Source organism: Euprymna scolopes, chromosome 16 (genome assembly GCF_053919585.1).
Source record: "Euprymna scolopes isolate OS-2025 chromosome 16, ASM5391958v1, whole genome shotgun sequence".
NCBI lineage: Eukaryota > Metazoa > Mollusca > Cephalopoda > Sepiida > Sepiolidae > Euprymna > Euprymna scolopes.
Genome location: NC_136497.1, coordinates 59,824,774 through 59,846,552, shown reverse-complemented (window position 1 = coordinate 59,846,552; position 21,779 = coordinate 59,824,774). Strand labels below are relative to the sequence as shown.

At 34.4% G+C, this 21,779-nt stretch overlaps 1 protein-coding gene across 1 annotated transcript in view; it reads left to right on the top strand.

The window, feature by feature from the left end:
• Window positions 1-21,779, top strand: part of LOC145295996 (uncharacterized) — a 70,024-nt gene that overhangs the window by 11,686 nt on the left and 36,559 nt on the right. Inside the window, exon 2 of the mRNA XM_080142005.1 lies at window positions 676-1,123. Coding sequence (XP_079998131.1) covers window positions 996-1,123 — 128 coding nt within the window. The 5' untranslated portion in view covers window positions 676-995. The remainder of the gene's footprint in view (window positions 1-675; window positions 1,124-21,779) is intronic.

Below are 21,779 nucleotides of genomic sequence, written 5' to 3'. Positions count from 1 at the left end.
ACACCTTACACAGTCTAATATCATAGGTGCATTTGAAAAGTTTTATTACCACACAAGCCAAAAGGCTCGACATAAAATCTACAGTTGGTTCTTTGATATGACAAAAGCGTGTTCATAATTAATGATTTTCTTTAGAGCACAATCGAAACATGATACCTGACTTTTGCATTTTCAACTTTAATTCAAGCCATTATATATAAAAACAATTTTATAAAATCAACAGTAGGTTCTCTACAGTGCAATGTAGACTACAATGTATTGTGGACTAAGCTACTGCGAAAGATGTGTGAGCTTTCTCCTGGTGCACTGCAATGGGTCCACAACTAGAGCAATCAATCGATTTGATTGAAAAATGGGCGATTTCACCGATTTCAATGACACTAAAAATATGGACGTGTAAAACGTCAGTTAATCATCATTTAATTCCCGGGCAACGTTGGGTCATCCTGCTAGTTTAAATTTATAAAACACATATTCAGCTCAAAAAAATCTTGGTTAGTGTATTGACTTTGTAAAACTATTGCCTTTATAATGTGTATTCTGCTTATTCTTTATTTTTTGTCAACTAATCATTTTTATTTGCATACAAAGTCCAAAAAACATAAGTTTTCAATTATTTTAATTGACATTTTATTATTAAAATAAAGACACATTTTGTTTTATTATTTTTTTCAGAAAAAGAAATGACATTCAGACTGAAACAAGCAAGTTCTTTGGCGTTCTCATCACGTTTGCATTATCGACATCATTACCCAAAGCAAATATCTGACAGGAAAAAAAAAACTCACAATAAACATGGAAATCTTGATATTTTTGGACTTTCAAATTAAAAAATAAATCGCATGCACAACAAAAAAGGATGACTCTAAAAATGAATTGCCATCTGAGTGGAATTGAAAGATCACATTCGAGTCATTTCATTTTTAAAATTTTTAATTAAAGGCTCAAAACTTTCAAATCATTTGTGAAATCCCAAAAAGAACTCTTTGAAAACAATGTTTCTTATTTGGAAGAAACCCCCGGCATGGATCCTAACGGCAGGGATTGCCACATTATTCCTTCTGCTTTCTGCGTACGGATATTATTTTTTGGTCGGACTCTACAATCAAAAAGAGATGGACAGGTAAGAAAAAAGGAAATATATTTTATCTCTTTCCTGAAATATTTTTTTTTATTATCATTTAAAAAAATTGGGCAACAGGAGTGGCTTAATGGATGACACTATGGATTATGGAATTGACTATTTCAAATTCCAACCCCATCAAATCTACCCTTTTTATTTATCTACCAAGGTATCACTTGTGTTCAACGTCGTCCACACTTGGCAGAAAGTGGGGATGGGGTTTCTACTAGCCAACAATTTTATTTTTGTACATATTACAAGCGATGATGAATTTTTTCATGAACATTTTTTTGTGTAAATAAAAGTAAGTGTATCTATAAAAGTGTGTGTGTGTGGGTGCGAGGACACTTCTCAATCTATGTATTTAATAAATTTTTAATCTGCAGACTTGAACTTTGGTATATATGATATTCAAACAGGTGAAACTTTTCAATCGGTTTTCATCTGGAAAAAAGGGCTGCTAAGGGGTCAAAATTGATACGGTGGAGTGATCGGATTTTTATCTGTTTGTCAACTGTTTCACAAATGCGCATACATAAATCGTTCACATGACAGATTACTTATGTTGAGAGTAAGTAGGTTTGAAAACATTTTTTAAAGATTGTGTCAAGCTGGCCTAATGGTTATTGTACTTGACTCGCTGTCTTTAGATTTTGGTTTCGTTCTCAAATCGAGTTTTTTTTTTTCTTTTTTTACTTACAAGATGTGAACTGTTTAGAAAAAACATATTCGCATGCAGATGTCTGTTTCTTTTTTTTTCTTTTTTTTTTTTACTAAAGAAATTTAACGTTATGTTTAATACCTACAGTATTTCTACTTATAATAAATAAAAATTCTGCATTAATTAAAATATAATATTTATGCATATTTTATGACCGGGAAATGCCAGGCGGTCTGCTAGTATTTTAAAAAATCAAATTGGAAATGATACCAGTAGGATCAACTCACCTAGTGAAGAAGGTATTTTGCTGAAAGAGTCTAGCATAGGCTAAGTCCATATGTAAGAAGCAAATAATTTTACTTTCGACCCCCCCTCCCTGAAAAAATTAAGGTTTCATGTCTAAGATAACAAATGTACTCTTATGATTTATGTGATTAGCAGATTGCTCAAATTGTTTAACATTTGTAAAAGCATTTTTATAACTAGCGTTTTTACTTAAATAAAATCACTTATATTTAATTCGTTGACATTAAGTCATGTGTTTTCCTGTTTGATGCAAAATTCATTCTGGGGTGGGGGTGAACTCAGCTTCCTCCAAAGAGGAAAGTTTTTAGGGAATATTCATAATTGGTCTCCAATCACATATGCATATCCTGATCAGAGGAGATGACAACATTATTATTCATTTTTTTTTTTTAACCAAAAGAGATATCACAGTCTTCCCAAATGGTCACCCATCTGATATTAACCAAGCTTAACTTCAGTGATCTAATGAGGTGTCAACATGATTATACTGTACACAGTGTGTTTTCAGCATTAAATAACCCCCAAAAGGGTTGATATGGCCAGTCCATAGTAAGAGTGTTTGTTAATAGGCTGGAGACCAGAGTTCGATTCTCGGTAAAGTCATACCAAAGATTTTTTTTTTTTAAATGGTGCTAGAGTGCTCTTTACTAAACAACTAGGTGATGATCAAGGGTAAATGGAGTAATCCTGGGAAAGAAGTGATGCTCTCCCCTACAATCTGTGTATTAACTAATGAAAAGGGAACCTTTGGGTCACTCTCAACTTCAGTTGACCACTTTACTTCACCTTTCTTCTAAATTATACTTTGCTTAACCTGTTTGTCTGTCTGTCCATTCCACTTTATCTGGTAAACTACTGAACCAATCTGGCTGAAAGTTTGTATGACCTTTGGTTATGATATGGTGCAGCAAATTAAGTATTATGGTATTCATTCGATGTGCAGTTAGGGTTAGTCACCACAATACCACATTTACTCGAGAAGTTTGGTATAAAGCACTGATTTCTAAGGCAACAGGCTATAACTTTTGCCCGTTTTTAATGGGCTGAAAGTTTAGTTATGCCATGAAACAGACAAAGCTGTAACAAATCGTTTGAAAGCAAAATTATTGTTATTATGAAACAGTAATTTTGCTTTCAAATGATTTGTTAGTTCTCTCTGTTTTATGGCATAACTAAACTTTTAGCCGATTAAAAACGGGCAAAAGTTATAACATGTTGACTCATAAAAAATACTGTTGCGTCATCCTATTTAATTGGCCAAGTTTGCAGGTGTTTATAATTATTGTTGAAACTGATGTAATTTAAAAAATATTTAAAAAAATAGAGGGGGGGGGTAAGCTTAACTGTATTAATAGTTTACAAATAAAAACATATTCTTCACTCCCTTCTATCTTCCTTTATCTATATATATATAAAAGCGAAAATGTATGTATGTATGTATGTATGTATGTATGTACGCTTTTCCTCGATGTCCACAAAAGGCTTCTTTCAGAGAAGCGCTTGCTCGATTCACAACTTCTTAAAACTTTTTATATCATCTATAAATTGTAATATCTCAGAGTTACCCACGGAGCTCGCCTGTCCATTTAATTTTATTGACTTTCAAATGTTAATTATTCGACATTTCCCGCATCGGCACGCGTTACATTCGGTTTTCGGTATAAGAAAAAGCGAAACCTCTAATCACAGACTGAAAGCCAGTTGTCTCAAGAGAGCTAAGTAACGTTTGTTCAATGTCGACTTCGTCATATCAGACCGTAGCTTTCATTTCGCTCCTCCTAATAAACGGAGCGGGTTTTTAAAAACAAACAAACCGATTTATTCACCTCATTCAAAACTGCCCCCCCCCCCCACAAAATGCTAACTGCTGAATACCTATCGCCGTCACGTCAATCAAAAACGCGCACCTGTTTTTTTTTAAATATTTTACTATTTTCCAACTGCACGTTCGTGAAGGCTTCGTTTTTTTTTCACGGGCACCTGTTTTGTTTTTTTTCACATTTTCGGGTTTTTTTCACATACCCCGAAAAACACCCGGGCAACGCCGGGTACCCCTCGCTAGTGTTTAAATAAAAAAGAATGTAAGGTGCTGTGACGTGTTGATAAATGTATATTAAATAATGTTGGCTTTTCATTTTTTTATGATTTACCAGTGAAGAGTAAAAACTGAATTATGAAAACTAGACAGTGATGTTCCTGGTTTCTGGTCATTTCTACACATTTCTCCATCTGGGTGAATCAGACTCCAGCTTGTGTTCAGGTGACTTGCTCTTGTGACACCATGACCTCTTTAACTACAGCCATCTTGATGTAATCTCTGTCCACTTTCTTCTCCTCTTTTTCTTCTCTCTCCCTCTTTTTCTTCCCTCGCCTTCTCCCTCTTTTTCTTCCCTCGCCTTCTCCCTCTTTTTCTTCCCTCGCCTTCTCCCTCTTTTTCTCCCCTCGCCTTCTCCCTCTTTTTCTCCCCTCGCCTTCTCCCTCTTTTTCTCCCCTCGCCTTCTCCCTCTTTTTCTCCCCTCGCCTTCTCCCTCTTTTTCTCCCCTCGCCTTCTCCCTCTTTTTCTCCCCTCGCCTTCTCCCTCTTTTTCTCCCCTCGCCTTCTCCCTCTTTTTCTCCCCTCGCCTTCTACCTCGTACCCTCTCTCTCTCTCTCTCTCTCTACCTCGTACCCTCTCTCTCTCTACCTCGTACCCTCTCTCTCTCTCTACCTCGTACCCTCTCTCTCTCTCTACCTCGTACCCTCTCTCTCTCTACCTCGTACCCTCTCTCTCTCTACCTCGTACCCTCTCTCTCTCTCTACCTCGTACCCTCTCTCTCTCTCTACCTCGTACCCTCTCTCTCTTTCTCTCTACCTCGTACCCTCTCTCTCTCTCTACCTCGTACCTTCTCTACCTCGTACCCTCTCTACCTCGTACCCTCTCACTCTCTTTCTAGCCCACTCTCTCTTTCTCTCTTCATTTTGCCCCCCCCCCCATTTCGCTCTCTCTCTCTCTCTCTCTCTCTCTCTCTCTCTCTCTCTCTCTCTCTCTCTCTCTGTCTCGCCATCTTGCCCACTCTCTCTTTTGTCTCTCTTACTCAGTAAATACCTAAAAGCACTGTATCACTTTTGTTTATATCATGTTAATGTTTGTTTTAAGACGGGCACGGTCAATAATAAGAAAATTAGTCCTTATTTTTTATTATAATTATTATTTGAAAAACCTTTTAATTATTTAAATAGGATGTTGCTAAAATTCCAAAATAAATGACATAATATTAGAATCCAGCTTTTAAAATAATTGCATGTATGGAAAAAAGAAATAGATAGGAACTTGAATCAAGATTTTTAATGTGAAATTGAGATTTATTTTTTTGATCCGAACTCTAGATTTAACTTTTTTTCTATATTGTACTATTCGGGCCAAAGCATCTCTATATAGTGTTGCCAGTTATTGAGGAATAGAATACTTCCTTTTTGTCTGATATTTCATCATCTTCTAAAACGACTAAGAAATAATTAAATTTTTCTTTAAATTAAATTATCAATAAATATTTGACATTAACGCTAAAGGTACAAAATAGTTAACAAAGTCTGACCCACCCTGGGTATGGCTTTTTCAATAATAACGTTAAATTCCATGAACAAAGTTTCTTTCTTAGAATTGCCTGCCGGTGCGGCTGCTTTCAAAGTGACAACTTTCGTGTCCAATGTAAACAAATTTTTGTTGATCCGTCCTCTTAGATAATCAAATTCTATCCAATTTACACCACTACCGATCGTTACAGTGTTGTCCTACCGACAACCTGACTCTTCTTAACCTTTATCCTCAGACCTCGATAAGTGGTAACTGTCTTGTAAAAAAAAATCCTAATACGAGAGGTGGGGTGGGTGGGGGCTTTGTTAACTATTCTGTCCATTCATGAAATTAACTTCAGACGAATTGAAGCAGAAATAATCATTGAATAATTAAAGTTGTCTGTAACTTTAATTTCTATTTACTTGCCTCCCGCGTCGGCAGGTCCTGGATATGACCTAAAACTATATCCGATGGTGAGGCCCCAGCTTGCGGGCTTTGGGGAGTGTGGAGCCACCCTTTAATTGCCATTGCTCCCAGGTCCACTCTAGGGTCCCAACTATGGGTTAAATAGAATCTGACGTAAAAAAAAAAATACTCCATTAAAAATCGTTCCTCAAAATAACTAGATTCGGCGTTAAATAACCTGAAAAGGTTGATATGCCGTAAAACAAAAACAACCACCCAACCCGCATCGGCAAGTTAGGCACAAGGCCAGTTTAATGTAAATAATTCAGTTGTCCCAACATGGATATTCTAGACTGCTCGATCCTGTCAGCACATCCGCACGAATGTAGGCACCTATTCATCCCATCTTCGAAAGAAGAAGAGGTAATGCCTGGAAAGACAGAAGACATTGCAGTTCCTAGCCGAAAGGCTGGATTTATTTGCATGCTTGCCACAGCGGCAAGGTTATACGAATCAAGGTAATAATGAGACAAGTGAAATAAAGAGGATAAAATGGCATATGGGTGGAAAATATAGATGAAAATTTTTTTAATAAATTTATCAAAATCTAAGATACTAAAAATGAACGAAAGACATTTTAAAAAACGCCGAATTAAAAAGAACATTAAAAAGAAGGAAACGCTTGCTTCGAACTAAAATGATGGAAACTGAAACTGAAAATAGGTTGGATTTTTTTATATATGGAAGCCCAAAGGGACAATAATTTTGTTTTTTGGATTTGTGGTCTGTAGACAATTAAGGAAGATTTACCACTCTTCTCTCTGTCACGTTTCAGTTTTATCTCTCTCTCTCTCTCTCTCTCTCTCTCTCTCTCTCTCTCTCTCTCTCTCTCTCTCGTTATATATATATATATATATATATATATATATATATATATATATATATATATATAGTGTGTATGTATATATATATATATATATATATATACACACACACACACACACACACACACAGATGATCTGAATAACATTAGTACTGGCGATTTCAAATCCAAACAAGAGGGACCTATACTTGGTCTCCTTCACTAGACTCTTTTTCAGACTGTTTGTTTCCCCAAAATAGAAACAGATAACGAAGAAAGTCCGACAAAGGAGACCAATTATTCGTCCACTTTGTTTGGATTTAAAACCGACGGTACTGATCTTCTGATCTTCTTTAATATATATTATATATGTTATAAATATTACGCTCTTAAGTTTTATTTTTTTTAATTGACTACTCTGTTGTGGTTGTGTGGATATATATATATATATATATATATATATATATATATATATATATATATATATTTACTATAATAATTATTATATACCTACAGACACTAGTGTTTCATCTTTTCGGGAATTATTAGTGCAGGGTGTCACGATTAACACCGGTCGAGATATATATTATCTTTCTGTGTGTGTGTTTCGGCTGCTAAACAGAATTATGCAAAATGAAATTTCCACAAATTATTCTATTTTATTTTATTTTATTTTGTTTCAAACATTCCTACAAGATACTCAATTAACTTCATATCAATACGTTTGCAGCTTTAAAATATTTAGTTTCGTTGTTATCGTCCTCGTATACTTCAGTTCACAACCTTCTTTCTTATTCCTCTCTTCCCAGTACAACCCACTCCAGCCTCCACTTGCTTTCACACGTCTCAGAATGTTATTCCCACTTCTAAGATCGTCTGACACAGAAAGATGCAATTATTTTATTTTTGAGAAAGATCAATATTCCAACTGTTTGCGTCTCTACTAAGGCAATACCTATAGCAGACCAATAACGACGGCGGCATGCAACTATATACAACATGGCAGACATAATTATCGTCTCATCGTAAAATTAGTATATTTTTTTAATGTCTTCTGTGAAACAAGACAACCGCATTCATTACTATTTGTAAGGAATATCAACATTGCGTCTTTAAAATCATATATATATATATATATATATATATATATATATATATATATATATATATATATATGAAAAAAGAATTCCAGCAGATTGCTCTATTATGAGAGAAAAAATTTCAAAATAAGAACGTAATATTTGTTTTATTTTTCTGTTTTTAGAAATTTAGATAAGCCATCGGTACCGTCGGTTTACAACCTGATATTAGAAAACCGTGTCTATTCCAGTTATAAACAGATGAGATAGATCAGCTGAAGAGAGCTTGATAGTGGGACCTAAAACGGTTCCCTAGTATCAAGTTTGAAACCGACAGTACTGATGGCTTATCTAAATTTCTGAATATATATATATATATATATGTATGTATTAGCAAGCTGCCCGGCGTTGCCCAATCGTAACATATGCATAAATATTTTAATTCATACAGAAACTGAGACATGTGCATGCGAGCAATGTTTTTTCTAAATAGTTCACTTCTTGTGACAAAAAAAAACTGAAATCGAAATCAAAACCTAAAGACAGTGAATCAAGTGCAATAATCATTAGACCAGCTTGCCACTATCTATAAAATAAATTTTCAAACTTATTTTTAACATAAGGAATTTATCATGTGAACGATTCACGCGTGCGCATTCGTGAAACAGTTGACAAACAGATAAAAAATCTGATGACCCCCTCACGTACCAATTTTTCAATTTTGATCCCTTAGCAGCCCTTTTTTCCAGATGAAAACAGATTAAAAAGTTTTCTGCATGTCTGAATACTCTATATACCAAATTTCAAATGCCTGTAGTGGCTTGCAGGCCTTGATAAGTGGTGACTACTTTGTAAAAAAAAAAAAAAAAAAAAAAAAAATCCAAAATTTGTTCAGTATATAGGTTGAGAATTGTCCTCTCGCACACATATTTTCACTTTTATAGATATATATTCAGGCTTTGTTGATACAATCTTTGGTTAGGATCAATGTGTAGTACCTATTCTAATACTAAACTTCATCTTTTCTGTCCTCGATCAGTGAAGGAAAAATCCTTCTCAGAGTAAAGCAATTTTTATTTTTATTCCAATCCAAAGTGTCTTTTTTGGGAGGTGAATTTTCCCCACATCAAAAAATCAACTTTGCGCCTAACTCTATCTTCATAAGGAGGCAAGTAAGTAGGGTGTCTAATTAAAAATGTAAGTTATTTTTATTTGATAGTACAAGGTGACCCACAAAAATGTTACCCACAAAATAGTTAAAGTTACAAACCTTTATGTAATGCAACCATATTTGGTTAAAACATTTGTCCATCAAGTTTCACCCATCAATATCCAACAGTTTTTTTTGTTTGTGTTTAATCGCTGTTCAAATACAAGCACGCCTGGATACAACATGCAGAATTGTCAAGAACCCTGACGTACCATCTTGATGTTGTCCTGATTTTAGATTTCTACAGTTCAGGAATAATCTAATAATTGTTTTGATAGACACCATCTTTGAGATTACCCCACAGATAAAAATTAGGAGAAGCCTATGGTCCAGTGTGTCTGAAATCTACTCTGAATCATACCTCCTATTGAGACGATCACCAAAGTGGCCCCTATATCATTGAACAGCAATAAAACGAAGACTGGACATTTCCAACTGAAGTCTTGTTGAATTGCATCACCAGTTTAACGTTTTTTATATATGCTGGCATGTTTTGGATGGCTTTTAGAAATAGATTTCCAAACTAACCCATCACTGGCCAGGTCTTTATTTATCCTTCTTTCTCTCTAATCTAATCACTTATTTCTCCTGTAAACTGAGCCTACTATCTCAACTGTTCTACATCTACTAACCCAAGAACTCATATGTGACCAAACTATCAAAGTCTACTGTCCTGCACACATCTCATTATACTGTCCAGATTAAGTCTTCCTCTGAGAACAGTTAACGATCACATTACACACACATACATCGTATTATTCTCATATCATTTTTCTTCATGCAATGCATGTCCTCAACCCTCACTGGTCAGGTATCACTTCCATAGATCATTTTACTGTACACGCATGCCTGATAGACTTTTCCCTTGGTTTATGATGGTAATACTCTGCTGGTTAGTAATGGCAGAAATTAACGGTCACGTTGAAAGAATCGATGAAAGTTCTTGAGTTAGATGTAGAACAGTTGTGGTAGCGGGTTTAGTTTGCAGGGGAAGGTCAAGGAAAACATGGAAGGAAGTGATAACAATAGACTTGAGAGAAAGAGGAAGCTCCAAGTCTAATGTAAACAAGTTCTTGTTTAGCCGTCCCCTTAAATAATCAAAGTATACCCAATTTCTACCACTAACAATTACGTTGTTGTCCCGATGACCACTGTGAACTCATTAACCTTTCTCTTAGAGTGATCTTCGGGCCTCGATAAGTGGTAACTATCCTGTAAAAAAAGATAGGTTAGTTTGGAAATGCATTTCTTAAAAGCCATCCAGATGTTAGAACGAATGTTATGCTGATGATGATAATGAACATCAGCATCATCTAGGATAATTTTAAAAGGCAGTAAGAAATTACATATTTCTCTTAGTCTGTCCACTTTTTCTCAGAAACTGAGCCAATCTAGCTGAAAGTTTATATGGACTTTTATGATAAGATGCAGCAAACTAAGTATTATGGCATCCTTTTGATGCAGTTAGGATTTAATAGAAATTGGTATTTAATGCAAAAATGAGCACAAATTTAACCATATTTAGCCATAAAGCACTTATTCTAAATTAACAGGGTATAATTTTTGCTTGTTTTTAACGGGTTAGAAAGTCTAGTTTATGTATATAATACTACACCTTTGAGGATCATCTACGTTTCTTTGTACGTGAATACTTTTAAATGGTTGGAAAAAGGACAACTGATGTACATAAGGCAGAGATAAGAGTTCTTTGGGTTTTTTTTTTTTTTTTTTTTTTTTTTTTTTTTTTTTTTTTTTTTTTTCAGAATTCTATTTTTTCTGAACCACAAAATAGTGAGACTTTGCAGTTTTTTCTTTATAAAAAGAGCTACATACTTTTTGCCTGATTTTATTTCTTTCTCTTTCTTCCTCTCTTTCACTTTTTCTTTCTTTCCTGTTGTTTTTTTTTTTTCTCTCTCTCTTCCTCTTTATATCACGTTTTGTTTGGCCTTACTTTGCCTTCCTTAACCCTCTTTTTAAAAGTTGCCAAAGGGGGTAGAAACCTATTGCTTCATCAATGACTTTGTCTCCTTTAAAACCTTTCAACGATACTTTCAGATTAATACCCCCACCCCACATGCACACACAAAAAAAATTAGATTTTAGTTTTAGTTTTTAGGCGATTATGAGTGAGTGAACACCAATTTGTAAAAAAAAAAAAAAAGAATGAGGTTTACATATGAATTATGAATTAACGTAACTTAATGGACTTATAGTTAGTGGTGTGATTAAGGCAAGGCTTTTTAAGGGTCTTTCCACTCAGATCTAGGGTTAGTGGTAGGGTATTTTTTTTTTTTTATTAACCCTTCAGTATGATCTTTCCATCCAAAAAAAAAATGCACAGAGTTTATCTGCCATAGCGAAAAAACTGTCAACTGCTCTAAAAAACTAGAATGCCCTGAAAACAGGATCAGTTCACATTAATTTCATATTTTTTTCAAGCTATCCCCCCCCCCGAAGCTTTTCTATGTGTGCAAATGGTTACAAGGCAGTGGAGGTTTGAGATCATATTTTTCCTTATTTTGAATGAGTTGTATTCTGTGACTGAAGAGCCACATCTACCCGAATCACTGCTTTTAAGGTAACTCCGCTTCATCCAGTCTACTATCAGTAGATGCAGTTCTGCCGGGTTTTTATCTATGCCACATAAGCAAGCCAGGAGCTGAACTTAGTTATCAATGATTGGTGAACATGTGCACTGCAAGGAGCATTTTATAAGCAAGTAACTATACCTCCTATCGTTGCCTTGTAGTTTATTTACTTGCCTTTATTTTTTATTTTTCCTTTTTCTTCGATTGAAGAAAAGTAACTCTGTGCAAAATAATTCCAATCTAAACAAAGTATTTTCTGGAAGGAATTAAATCAAAGTAAATTTTCTAAAATTGCTATAATGATCCATAAGAAAAAATGAGCACTAGACCGAAATATTAATTTTTGTAAGAAGAAAGCTATCGATAACAAAGAAACATAAAAAAGTTTGACTTTATTTCATATATTAGATGGGAACTTGTACTCATTGCCACCCCTCGGATATAGAAACTTTGAAATTATTTCAACATTATATAACCCCAAAAATGTAGACATGTATAAACCGATGAAACAAACTGAACAACACCTGGTATCCCTTCTGGTACACACATCGTTCACATTTTTATCAACATTAGTGATAGAAAAGGTAAATGCGTATTTCTTGCAAAAAATTGCTATATGATACTTATTTTTTTTTCATGTTGTACTTAATATTATTGGCAATTAGTTTATTTGAAGAGGTATTGTATTTTTTACTCTATCTTTGCCTTTGGGCTATTCCATTCCCTCCCACTTAAATCCTACTCCCACTAAGCGATCGACCTGCTTGTTTTTGGCGTTGAAAGAAATTGGAATATAATGAACGGTCTAATTTTTAGAAAGGATTGCCTTTTTTTTATTATTATTATTTAGGTTTCTCTTCACCTGCAAAATAAATTTTAACCAATGAAATTTTATATTTATATATATATAATATAATATATATATGTATATCCAAATTAAAACTATCAGAAATTTGAAGTAGGGTAACGCATAGAGTGAATATGATGTTATGATAACCATTAAAGTGATAGACAAATGACGAAAGCATGAAAGGAACAGTGCTTGAACGAATGGATCAGAATAAATCTAATTAAGAGAAAGTATGGATAGAAGATGATCATCGGCATCCTTATCATTTCCCTACACATTTGAGGGTCTTGTGCTTACTTTGTAATTTTTTAGAATTAATGTCAAAATATAGTATCTGTTTTTTCCTTTATCAGTGAAAGAAAAATTCTTGTAAACTGAAACAATTTTTAAGTACTCATTTTGAGGGAGCTAGATTTTCTTGATGTTAAAAACAAACATTGTATCTATCTCTGTCTTTCTGGGTGATGTAGAGTCGCTCTCTCTCTCTCTCTCTCTCTCTCTCTCTCTCTCTCTCTCTCTCTCTTATATATATATATATATATATATATATATATATATATATATATATATATATATATATAAAATATTTTATTTATTTAAAAACTATACATTACAATGTCTTTGATGTACCAGGGTTTTATTGAACTGGCCATGTCAGATTTGGGGTAGAAACTGGCTTATAATGCTTAATAATGTTAAACTCGCTCTTCAGCACAGTTCAGTAGACTCTGAGATAAAGGTGGGGCTGCTCGGAGGTCGTGGTTCAGTGCCCCTCTCCTCATATCCTACTACACCCAGCAAACACTGCAGTGTATGGTTTATATATGAAATATTTTATATTAGCTCTTCTAGAAGCTATGATCGAGCACTTTTTCAACTAATTTATGATACATACTATATATATATATTTATAATGTCATCCACATACAGTACTGTTTCGCTGTTTCACAGCTCATCAGTGCGGCTAGACAAGCAATTACCTCAAGCCAGGATCAAAACTAGACCGCCCAAACGACAGCTGGAGCTTCTAACTGTTGCGCTATTTGGCTGCTGTTATGCGGGCAGTGAATTAACAATGTTTTGACATTGTCCAAATACCTAAGCTCAATTTGTTTACACAAAAAGCACCGCTTAATATGCAAATGGTAATTTGTATATTGCTTCACAATCTGCTCAACATAAGATAGGGAGAATTATAGTCATCCACATGCAGTACTGTTTCGCTGTTTCACAGCTGATCAGTGCAGCTAGACAAGCAACTACCTCAAGCCAGGACCGAAATCCGACCACCAAACGATAGTCAGAACTTCTAACCGTTTTTATATATATATATATATATATATATATATATATATATATATATATATATATATTGTTTTTTTTTTTTTCTCTTATCAGTTTGTTCAAGCTGAGGATGGGACATCCTACCAGATGCTAGACATTCATCCATTATCTCATCTTTCAGCCGAGTGATCCTAATATTTTAACTGTCCCTTTAATTGTTTGAATCTCTCTTGCACTTGGTTCACCAGGTATATTTGCCAGGTAGTTTTTGAAAAAATTTCATGAGTTACTCCTATAATTACTGGAATGATGGAGATCTTCCTAAGATTCCAGTTTCTTTTTATGTTGTACATAAATTACATTGGTATTTTGTTATCTTTTCCCTCTCAGCTTTGTTTAAACAAGCATCATTGGGGGACACTGACTTCTACTAAGGTTGCTTCTTTCTTCATCTTGTCCCTTTGTGTGTGTGTGTGTGTGTGTGTGCACTGTTTCTCATTTCTTTAAACAGTTTGAACGACGCCATGATTATGTTCATTAAATGGCCAAGGCACCTTCATATAGCTTCTTGTTTTCATGGTGTAAACCTTAATTCTTTTGGGATGGGAAAACGAGACCCGCCTCTCACTTTTCCATGGGATAAAAAAAATACTTTGTTTAGCAGTGTAAGAAGGACGAAGTAAGAGGGGGTGGACGGAGGCTTTTAAGTTATAATAATAAAAGACAGAAGGGTAGTGGGTCAGTTTCATAGTCCAATCTTGTCATAACAACTTTTGATTGTCTTATTTACATTCTCAGATAGTTTAGTCTTTTCCACTGGACCCAGGGTTTCTGATCCAGAAGGAAGGGCATTATAACGAGGAATTCCATGCAAGTAGGAAGGGCAAGGTATTCTATATCTGTCTGGTCCACACCTGTAATCCGATCCTTTCATGGTACACACTAAACTCATAGTATGTACATACTCCAGACTGATTCAACAAACAGCAAAATCCCTGAAGTCCCTAGATGCTGGAAAGTTTTCTATTCTAATAGTTTCTTACCTCGAACTGCTAATCTTTGGAATTCCCTTCCTGCTTGCCTGACTGTACTAGCCTGCAGATGTTTAAATGTAATGTGAACAAATATCTCGCTGCTCAACTCCCTATGACACGATCCTAAATAGTAGTCTCTTAAGCCCAAATGACAATATATATTGTTTAGGGTGTTTCTTTACTTGCCTCCCCACGAGGGCAGAGTTAGACATAAGATCGGTTTTTAATGTGTGGGCCGAGGACAAAACAGATACTACACTGTAATCCTGTTTATAGTTTATTGTGTGAAAATTTTACAAATGTTATGGAACCAAAAATGAAAAAAAAATCACAAGAAACTTAAGTATGAAGCCTATAAGAAACTTGGGGGAGAGGGGATGGGTACAGGATCTTCCTAATTGGTCTATATAAAACTTTGAAGATTATTCTTGGCTGGCGCCATTTACCATAATGCTGCATTCATACCGTGGAGTTAAATATACTTAAAGTATCCCAAGAAGCGTTTTGTGAAAAATATTTCCATGTGTACGGTACGTGTGTATATAATTTTTTTTTTTTAATTATTAACTGTGATCTTGGCCTGAAGGCCAAGTATGAAAAAGAGTAAAGAAGGCCGGCGATTATATAGACCAGTGGTTCTCAACCTTTTTTTACTCATGGACCCCATTTTCCTTTCTTTTTATCTTGGTGGACCCCTTCATAACTATTGGTCATAAGACAATCTTCTATTTTTCACTCATATAAATTTTGAGGTTTTAATAATCAAAGAAATATTATATAATTAAGCTTTATTTCTAAATGAAAACTAATTTAATGCAAATAAAGTATTCTACAACAACTATAATAATTATGATAATACTAAGTTTTATGTTTTGCCTGTGGACCCCCAGAAATATTTCATGGACCCCGGTTGAGAACCCCTGGTATAGACCCATCTAGTCATGACAACTTTTGATATCCCCATTACTGTTCTCTAGCGGTTGAGTGTTTTTACTCTGGGCTTGTGAAAAAGTCATAACCTAACATAAAACGTCCTAGCTTATTATATAGATAGCAAAGTATCAACCGTGTGTTTGTGTGTGTGAATGAAAGTGACACATTTATTATTTATTTATGATTTGATAACTTTCCGCTCCTAAGGTACAAACAAAGCGACAAGTGTCACATTGACACGGATGTGTAATAGATAAGGACTCGTGCTTTTCGCTAAGTCTTAATTCAGACTAATAAATCAGTCTGATGAGGGCGACGGCGACGACCCCGCCGTGCCACTGGCAGGTTGGGTTTTGAAAACCTGAGCCCCCACCAACGGATACTAGTTGTAGCTAGTGTTAGCAGGTTATGATTGGGTGGGGTTAGAATTTGACACTGAAATGTTTGTGTATACGTGGGAACTTAAAATATGACACTGGTGACACCACGCGTTTGCCTTTATAACCATGTGCGTCTGACTTTTATGCGTATAAAACAGGTCTATTAGTGTTTCTTTTTTTTTTTTTTTTTTCATAATTATGAACCTTCATTCTAGGTGGGGTATTTTTACGATAAACAACAAAGTTTTGACAAGCTTCTGGGCTTGACCATTACTCCTGATCTTAAATGGAACACGTATATCAAATCTGTTGCCAAGGCCGCTGGAAAAATGGTGGGATCTTTCTATCGATCCAGTAGATATCTCACTGCTGATGCTATTCTCTATCTATATAAGAGCCAGGTACGTCCAAGGATGGAATACTGTTGCCACATCTGGGCAGGAGCTGCTAGAAAGAACTTGTCCTGCCTTGATAGAGTTCAAAATAGACTTCGTAGCCTCGTAGGAGATGTCCTTTTCTCCTCCTTGCAACCTCTATCTCACAGAAGAGATGTTGCGAGTTTGTCTCTGATGTATCGTTATTTTCATGGAAAGTGTTCAACTGAGCTTCAATCTATGGTCCCCCCTCGCCAAACTTTCACAAGAAACACTCGTCTAGCTGTAAACACTATCAATAATTTCCCCCACTCTTTATCTGTGCCTAAACCTAAACGTAGATTCCATGAACAAAGCTTCTTTCTTAGAACTGCACGCCTGTGGAATTGTCTTCCGTTTTCCTGCTTTCCGGCTGACTACAATATGGTTTTGTTCAAGTCTAAAGTAAATAAGTTCTTGATGAGCCGTTCCATATAAGTTATTAAATTTACCAAATTTTCATTACTAATGATTACTATATTGACCAACTTCTACTGTACACTCTTTAACCCTTATCCTTGAGTGGCCTCTGGGCCTTGATAATGTGGTGATGCCTTTGTAAAAAAAAAAAAAAAAAAAAAAAAAAAAAAAAAAAAGCGAAAAAGTGGTCAAAAACACAAAAATAAATAAATAAACGTAAGTTACTCTTCTACCTACCTAGATAAGTTTTTAGTGTTTAAACTTATTTTAAAGCGTTTATTAAGTTTGAACTGCAAGTAGGGTCGAGCGCTCAAGTTAAACCGACAAGATGAAGCTGTTTTCTTTCGAGTCACTCAAAACTCGAAAATAAAAATACTGATAGAAACTCACCCAAATGTCATAAAATTTATTGGGTGAGTTTCTACCAGTATTTTTTGTTTATTTTTATTTATTTTTTTTTATTTATTTATTTATTTTTTTTTTTTTTTTTGAGCGATTATCGAAACTCCAAAGATGTGGGCCACTCACGTTGGTCATTTCTTTTTTCTTAGCACGTTACACTCAACACTGTGTTTCGAACTGAATAAACGCTATAACATATGTTAAAAACACAAAAAAAATTATCCAAGTAGGTAGAAGAGTAACCTCTCTTGCATTTGATAAAATTTATTTATTATATACTTGCACGTTTTTATCATTTCATCATCATATCGTATGAATCCAAAGATTCTATTGTTGGCATATTTTTCTAGTTAGAAAACATCGACGATTACGAGAGGAACCACATGAAAATGCCAACAACCTAAATGAAAGTGATTTTTGCAGAATGAACTGGATTCGAACATAGGACACCCAAGTCGTCAGTCCGTGTTGTTAACCACTAGACCACCGTCACCTTCCATTAGCTATAGTAAAATAAAACTGCCTGTGTTCCATATTTTATGAAATTTGTGACAATCAGTCACAAATTTAAAACTGATTGCATTAGAATATAATCTATAAACGGCTACATATATCTGTTTGTCTATCTGTCTCCATATTTTCAAACTCTATCTCCTCCAAAACTAAAAGTCACTGAGCGAGGCTAGGTGCGTCCAATGATTGGATTTTTGCGGTCTGTTCTTTTTGGGTCTTTAGCCGGTTAAAATTGTTTTTAAGAGGTCAAAAATGTGTCAAAATTGAAAAAATCGTTAAATATTTTTGTATATTCATCTTAGTTTATTTTTAATTTTTAATCTGTTTATATGCGTGTCACGTTGGTACAGTGGTAATGCTAGTTTCGGTAATGCTTGTGTGTAAGCGATTGTTTTTAAATGACATTTGGGGGAAGTAATCTGAATCGAAAGCGAATGAATGTTATCAGCAAGTTATCAAAAAGCGACGGTGTTGGTGATTCCACTGTATAATTGTTTAGTTTTTGGGATTTTATATGTTTGGTTTTAACTCGAAACAAACGCTTTTTTTATTTTTTAACCTTTATCCCCCACGCTGTCCATTTTTTTTTTTTTTTTTTTTTTTTTTTTTTTTTAATGGGGGCTCATTTTCACTATATAAATGTAAGATAAAATTATCAATCATTTATTGACCGGTAAAGTGGTAGTAATTGTAATGAATGGGTATTCTGTCGATTTCAGAATTTTCCTGGAGAATCTCAAATTAGTCCCAGAAATTAAGCAGTTTACAATTTGAAAGCTTCCCTCTCTCAAAGAAAAACAAACTGTAAAAGAAAAACGCCACTCAGCAAGAATAGGGTTAGGGATAGAAAAAAGAATAGTCCTCCTCCTCCCTAAAAAAATGAAAAATTTCAAGAAATGGAGGTGATTCTCAGAATCACCTCCATTTCTTGAAATTTTTCTCAAATCGTAAACCGTTTCAGTCATTTCCGGGAGTGATTCTGAATTCTCCGTGTAAGTTGTGAAATCTTCTGGATACCCATTTATTACAACTACATGTGATCAAGAACTGTGAAAGTTTTAATCGTTATTTAATTTTATTTTTTATTTTTTCAATTAAATTTTTTGAGCATTGATGTGCAGTTGGGGCTAAGTGTAAAACTTTACCCCCCAAAAAGGGGTTAATATCTAACCTTACTTGCTCTTTAGTGTACGTTATGTAGCCATGTTCTATGTGGATGAATGTTTGACCGTAATTGGTTGCATTTTCCCAAGTGTCACCACCCACATCTCCTTGTCATGTCAGCTGCCAAACTCGGGTCTAGCTGCTTTTGTAAACAACCGAATCTGACATCTGGCATGTCTCCTCCCTCTCCACCTACCCTTTTTATATATTTATTTATTACTTATTTTTATTTTATTCTTTTTTTTTTTTTTTTTTGTATCCTTCCTCTTCAACACTTAAAAAAACTCTCCTTTCGTTTCTTTTCCTGTCAAAACGCCTCTCATCCACTCTATCCCATCTCCTTTTTCACATCTCTTGGTTGTTTTGGGGGCAGGAAGGTTCTAAACTATTAACAGCTACAGTGATTATTGAAAATCACTATGTCCTCTTATACACACACACACACACACACACACACACACACACACACACACACACACACACACAAATTCCCCAAAACCTCTGACCTTGATGGAGGGGAGATTATAACCTGCTGCAATGAATTCAAATGATTTGAAATAACAGCAAGGGGAGACTTGATTCCAAATATTTCTCATAAGTTATAACTCCCCTCTTTTGGAAAATAGGGTACGATTATGAATATCTCCTGTATCAAATAATCCTTATACACTGTGAAATTTACTTCATGTATGAAAACCAAAGAGGGGAGATATGAGAAATATTTGGAATCAAGTCTCCCCTTTCTGTTATTTCAGATCATTTGAAACCATAGCAGGTTTTAGTCTCCCCTTCATCAAGGCTGGAGGTTTTGGAGAACTATCAGATATTTTGCAATTCATATGCAAAACTAGGATAACAAATGACTGATTGAAACATTTTATGGCTGTAAAAAAGCACCCAAAATAGGCTCTGCATGATGGATGATCCCTTTAATGTGCGATCTTAAAGGCAAATGTCACATAGCCATTACACAATTCAGATAATGAGCTTTCATTTGTGAAATTCTGATCAATATTATACCATTTTTTTTTTTTTTTTTTTTTTTTTTTTTTTGCAATTTTATATATCTCAGAATGCTGAGTTGAATAGAATCACAGATTATTGAATCCTGTCGTATCAAGTCTTGGGAGGTAATATTTTTGTATAAGACAGAAAAGCCAAAAAGGAATAGCTCAATATATTAGATAGAGCAGAATAAAATTTATAGTTTTCTTTTATATTTAAATATTCAGAAAATATAATTTTGCAAAACAAAAACTTATTATTTGAACAAAGAAGACAATTCTATGTAATTTCCTTAACTCATGGATTGAGAAAATTACTTAGAATTGTATTCTTTGTTCAAATAATAAATTTTTGTTTTGAAAAATTATATTTTTTTGGATGGAATTTAAATATAAAAAAATAAATTATATATTCTGGTAGCCAAATTGAATATTCAAATGCTCATATCTTTGGTTTTATGGGACGAAACTAGATGAAAATTTGCAGGCTTTTTGAAGATTATAATACTATTCTATTGTTAAAATTTTATGACAATTGGTAAAAAAGAACCTATATTTTAAAACCAAGAAAATGTCCAAATTTGCCTACATTTGTATGTATAGTGTCCTGCAGGCCAGCTTCAGTTTTGCTGCTTCTGTTGTCTCCCCAGTGGCCTTGCCAGGCCACTAATATATATATATATATATATATATATATATATATATATTAAAATGACCACTTTACAGGTAAGGGACACTCATATTGTTGCTCATTTTGAAAGTGTCAGGCTTTTATTTTAAATTGTTTCAGGAGGGGGCATGTGGGCATATAAGTATATAAGAGTTTATTAATTATAATTTTGTACAAATAGACAAGCTCATCGGTGCATAGAAAAAACAATTTTCTCAAGTTTCCACATCCTATGAACAGCTTGTTATTAAGCATGAATATTCACTTTCAGGTTCATGGGTTATAGCACAAATGTTGGACCCAAAGTTTTAAAATGTCTGGCTCTGTTTTTCGAAATCTTCAAAAGTGCCCCCCCACGCTCCGTTTTGTAGAGTTTTAAAAGGTCCCTCCTCCACGCTGTCTTGTAGTGTTTCAAAAGGTCCCCCCACTCCGTTTTGTAGAGTTTCAAAAGGTTCCACGCTCTGTCATATAGTTTTAAAATCCCACAAGCTAGAGTGGAACCTTTTGTAAAAGGTCTGACTTTTGTTTGTAGAATTTTAAAAGGACCAATAACTAATCCATAAATTGCATATAATAAGCATTATTTCAGCATTATATAATCTAGAAAACAAGAAATTAAACAGTTAATGAACTATATATTTTCCTGCAACATGATCTAATTCAACCAATCAAAGCCATTGATATTCTTCAATCCGTCTTTATCTAATTTGTTACCAATGATCCTTTGTAGAAAAATAACAAAATAATATAAAACTACAAATTAAAAATAAATATAAAAGACACATGATTGGCATAAAAATGATTGATTTTATACTGCACTAATTCAAAAGGATTTCTCATAGTTAACTCAGTTGAATAAGAAGCTGATACATGCTAGCTCTTGTCTATATTTCCAGCTGGGTTGTGGAGTTAGATTCATGAAA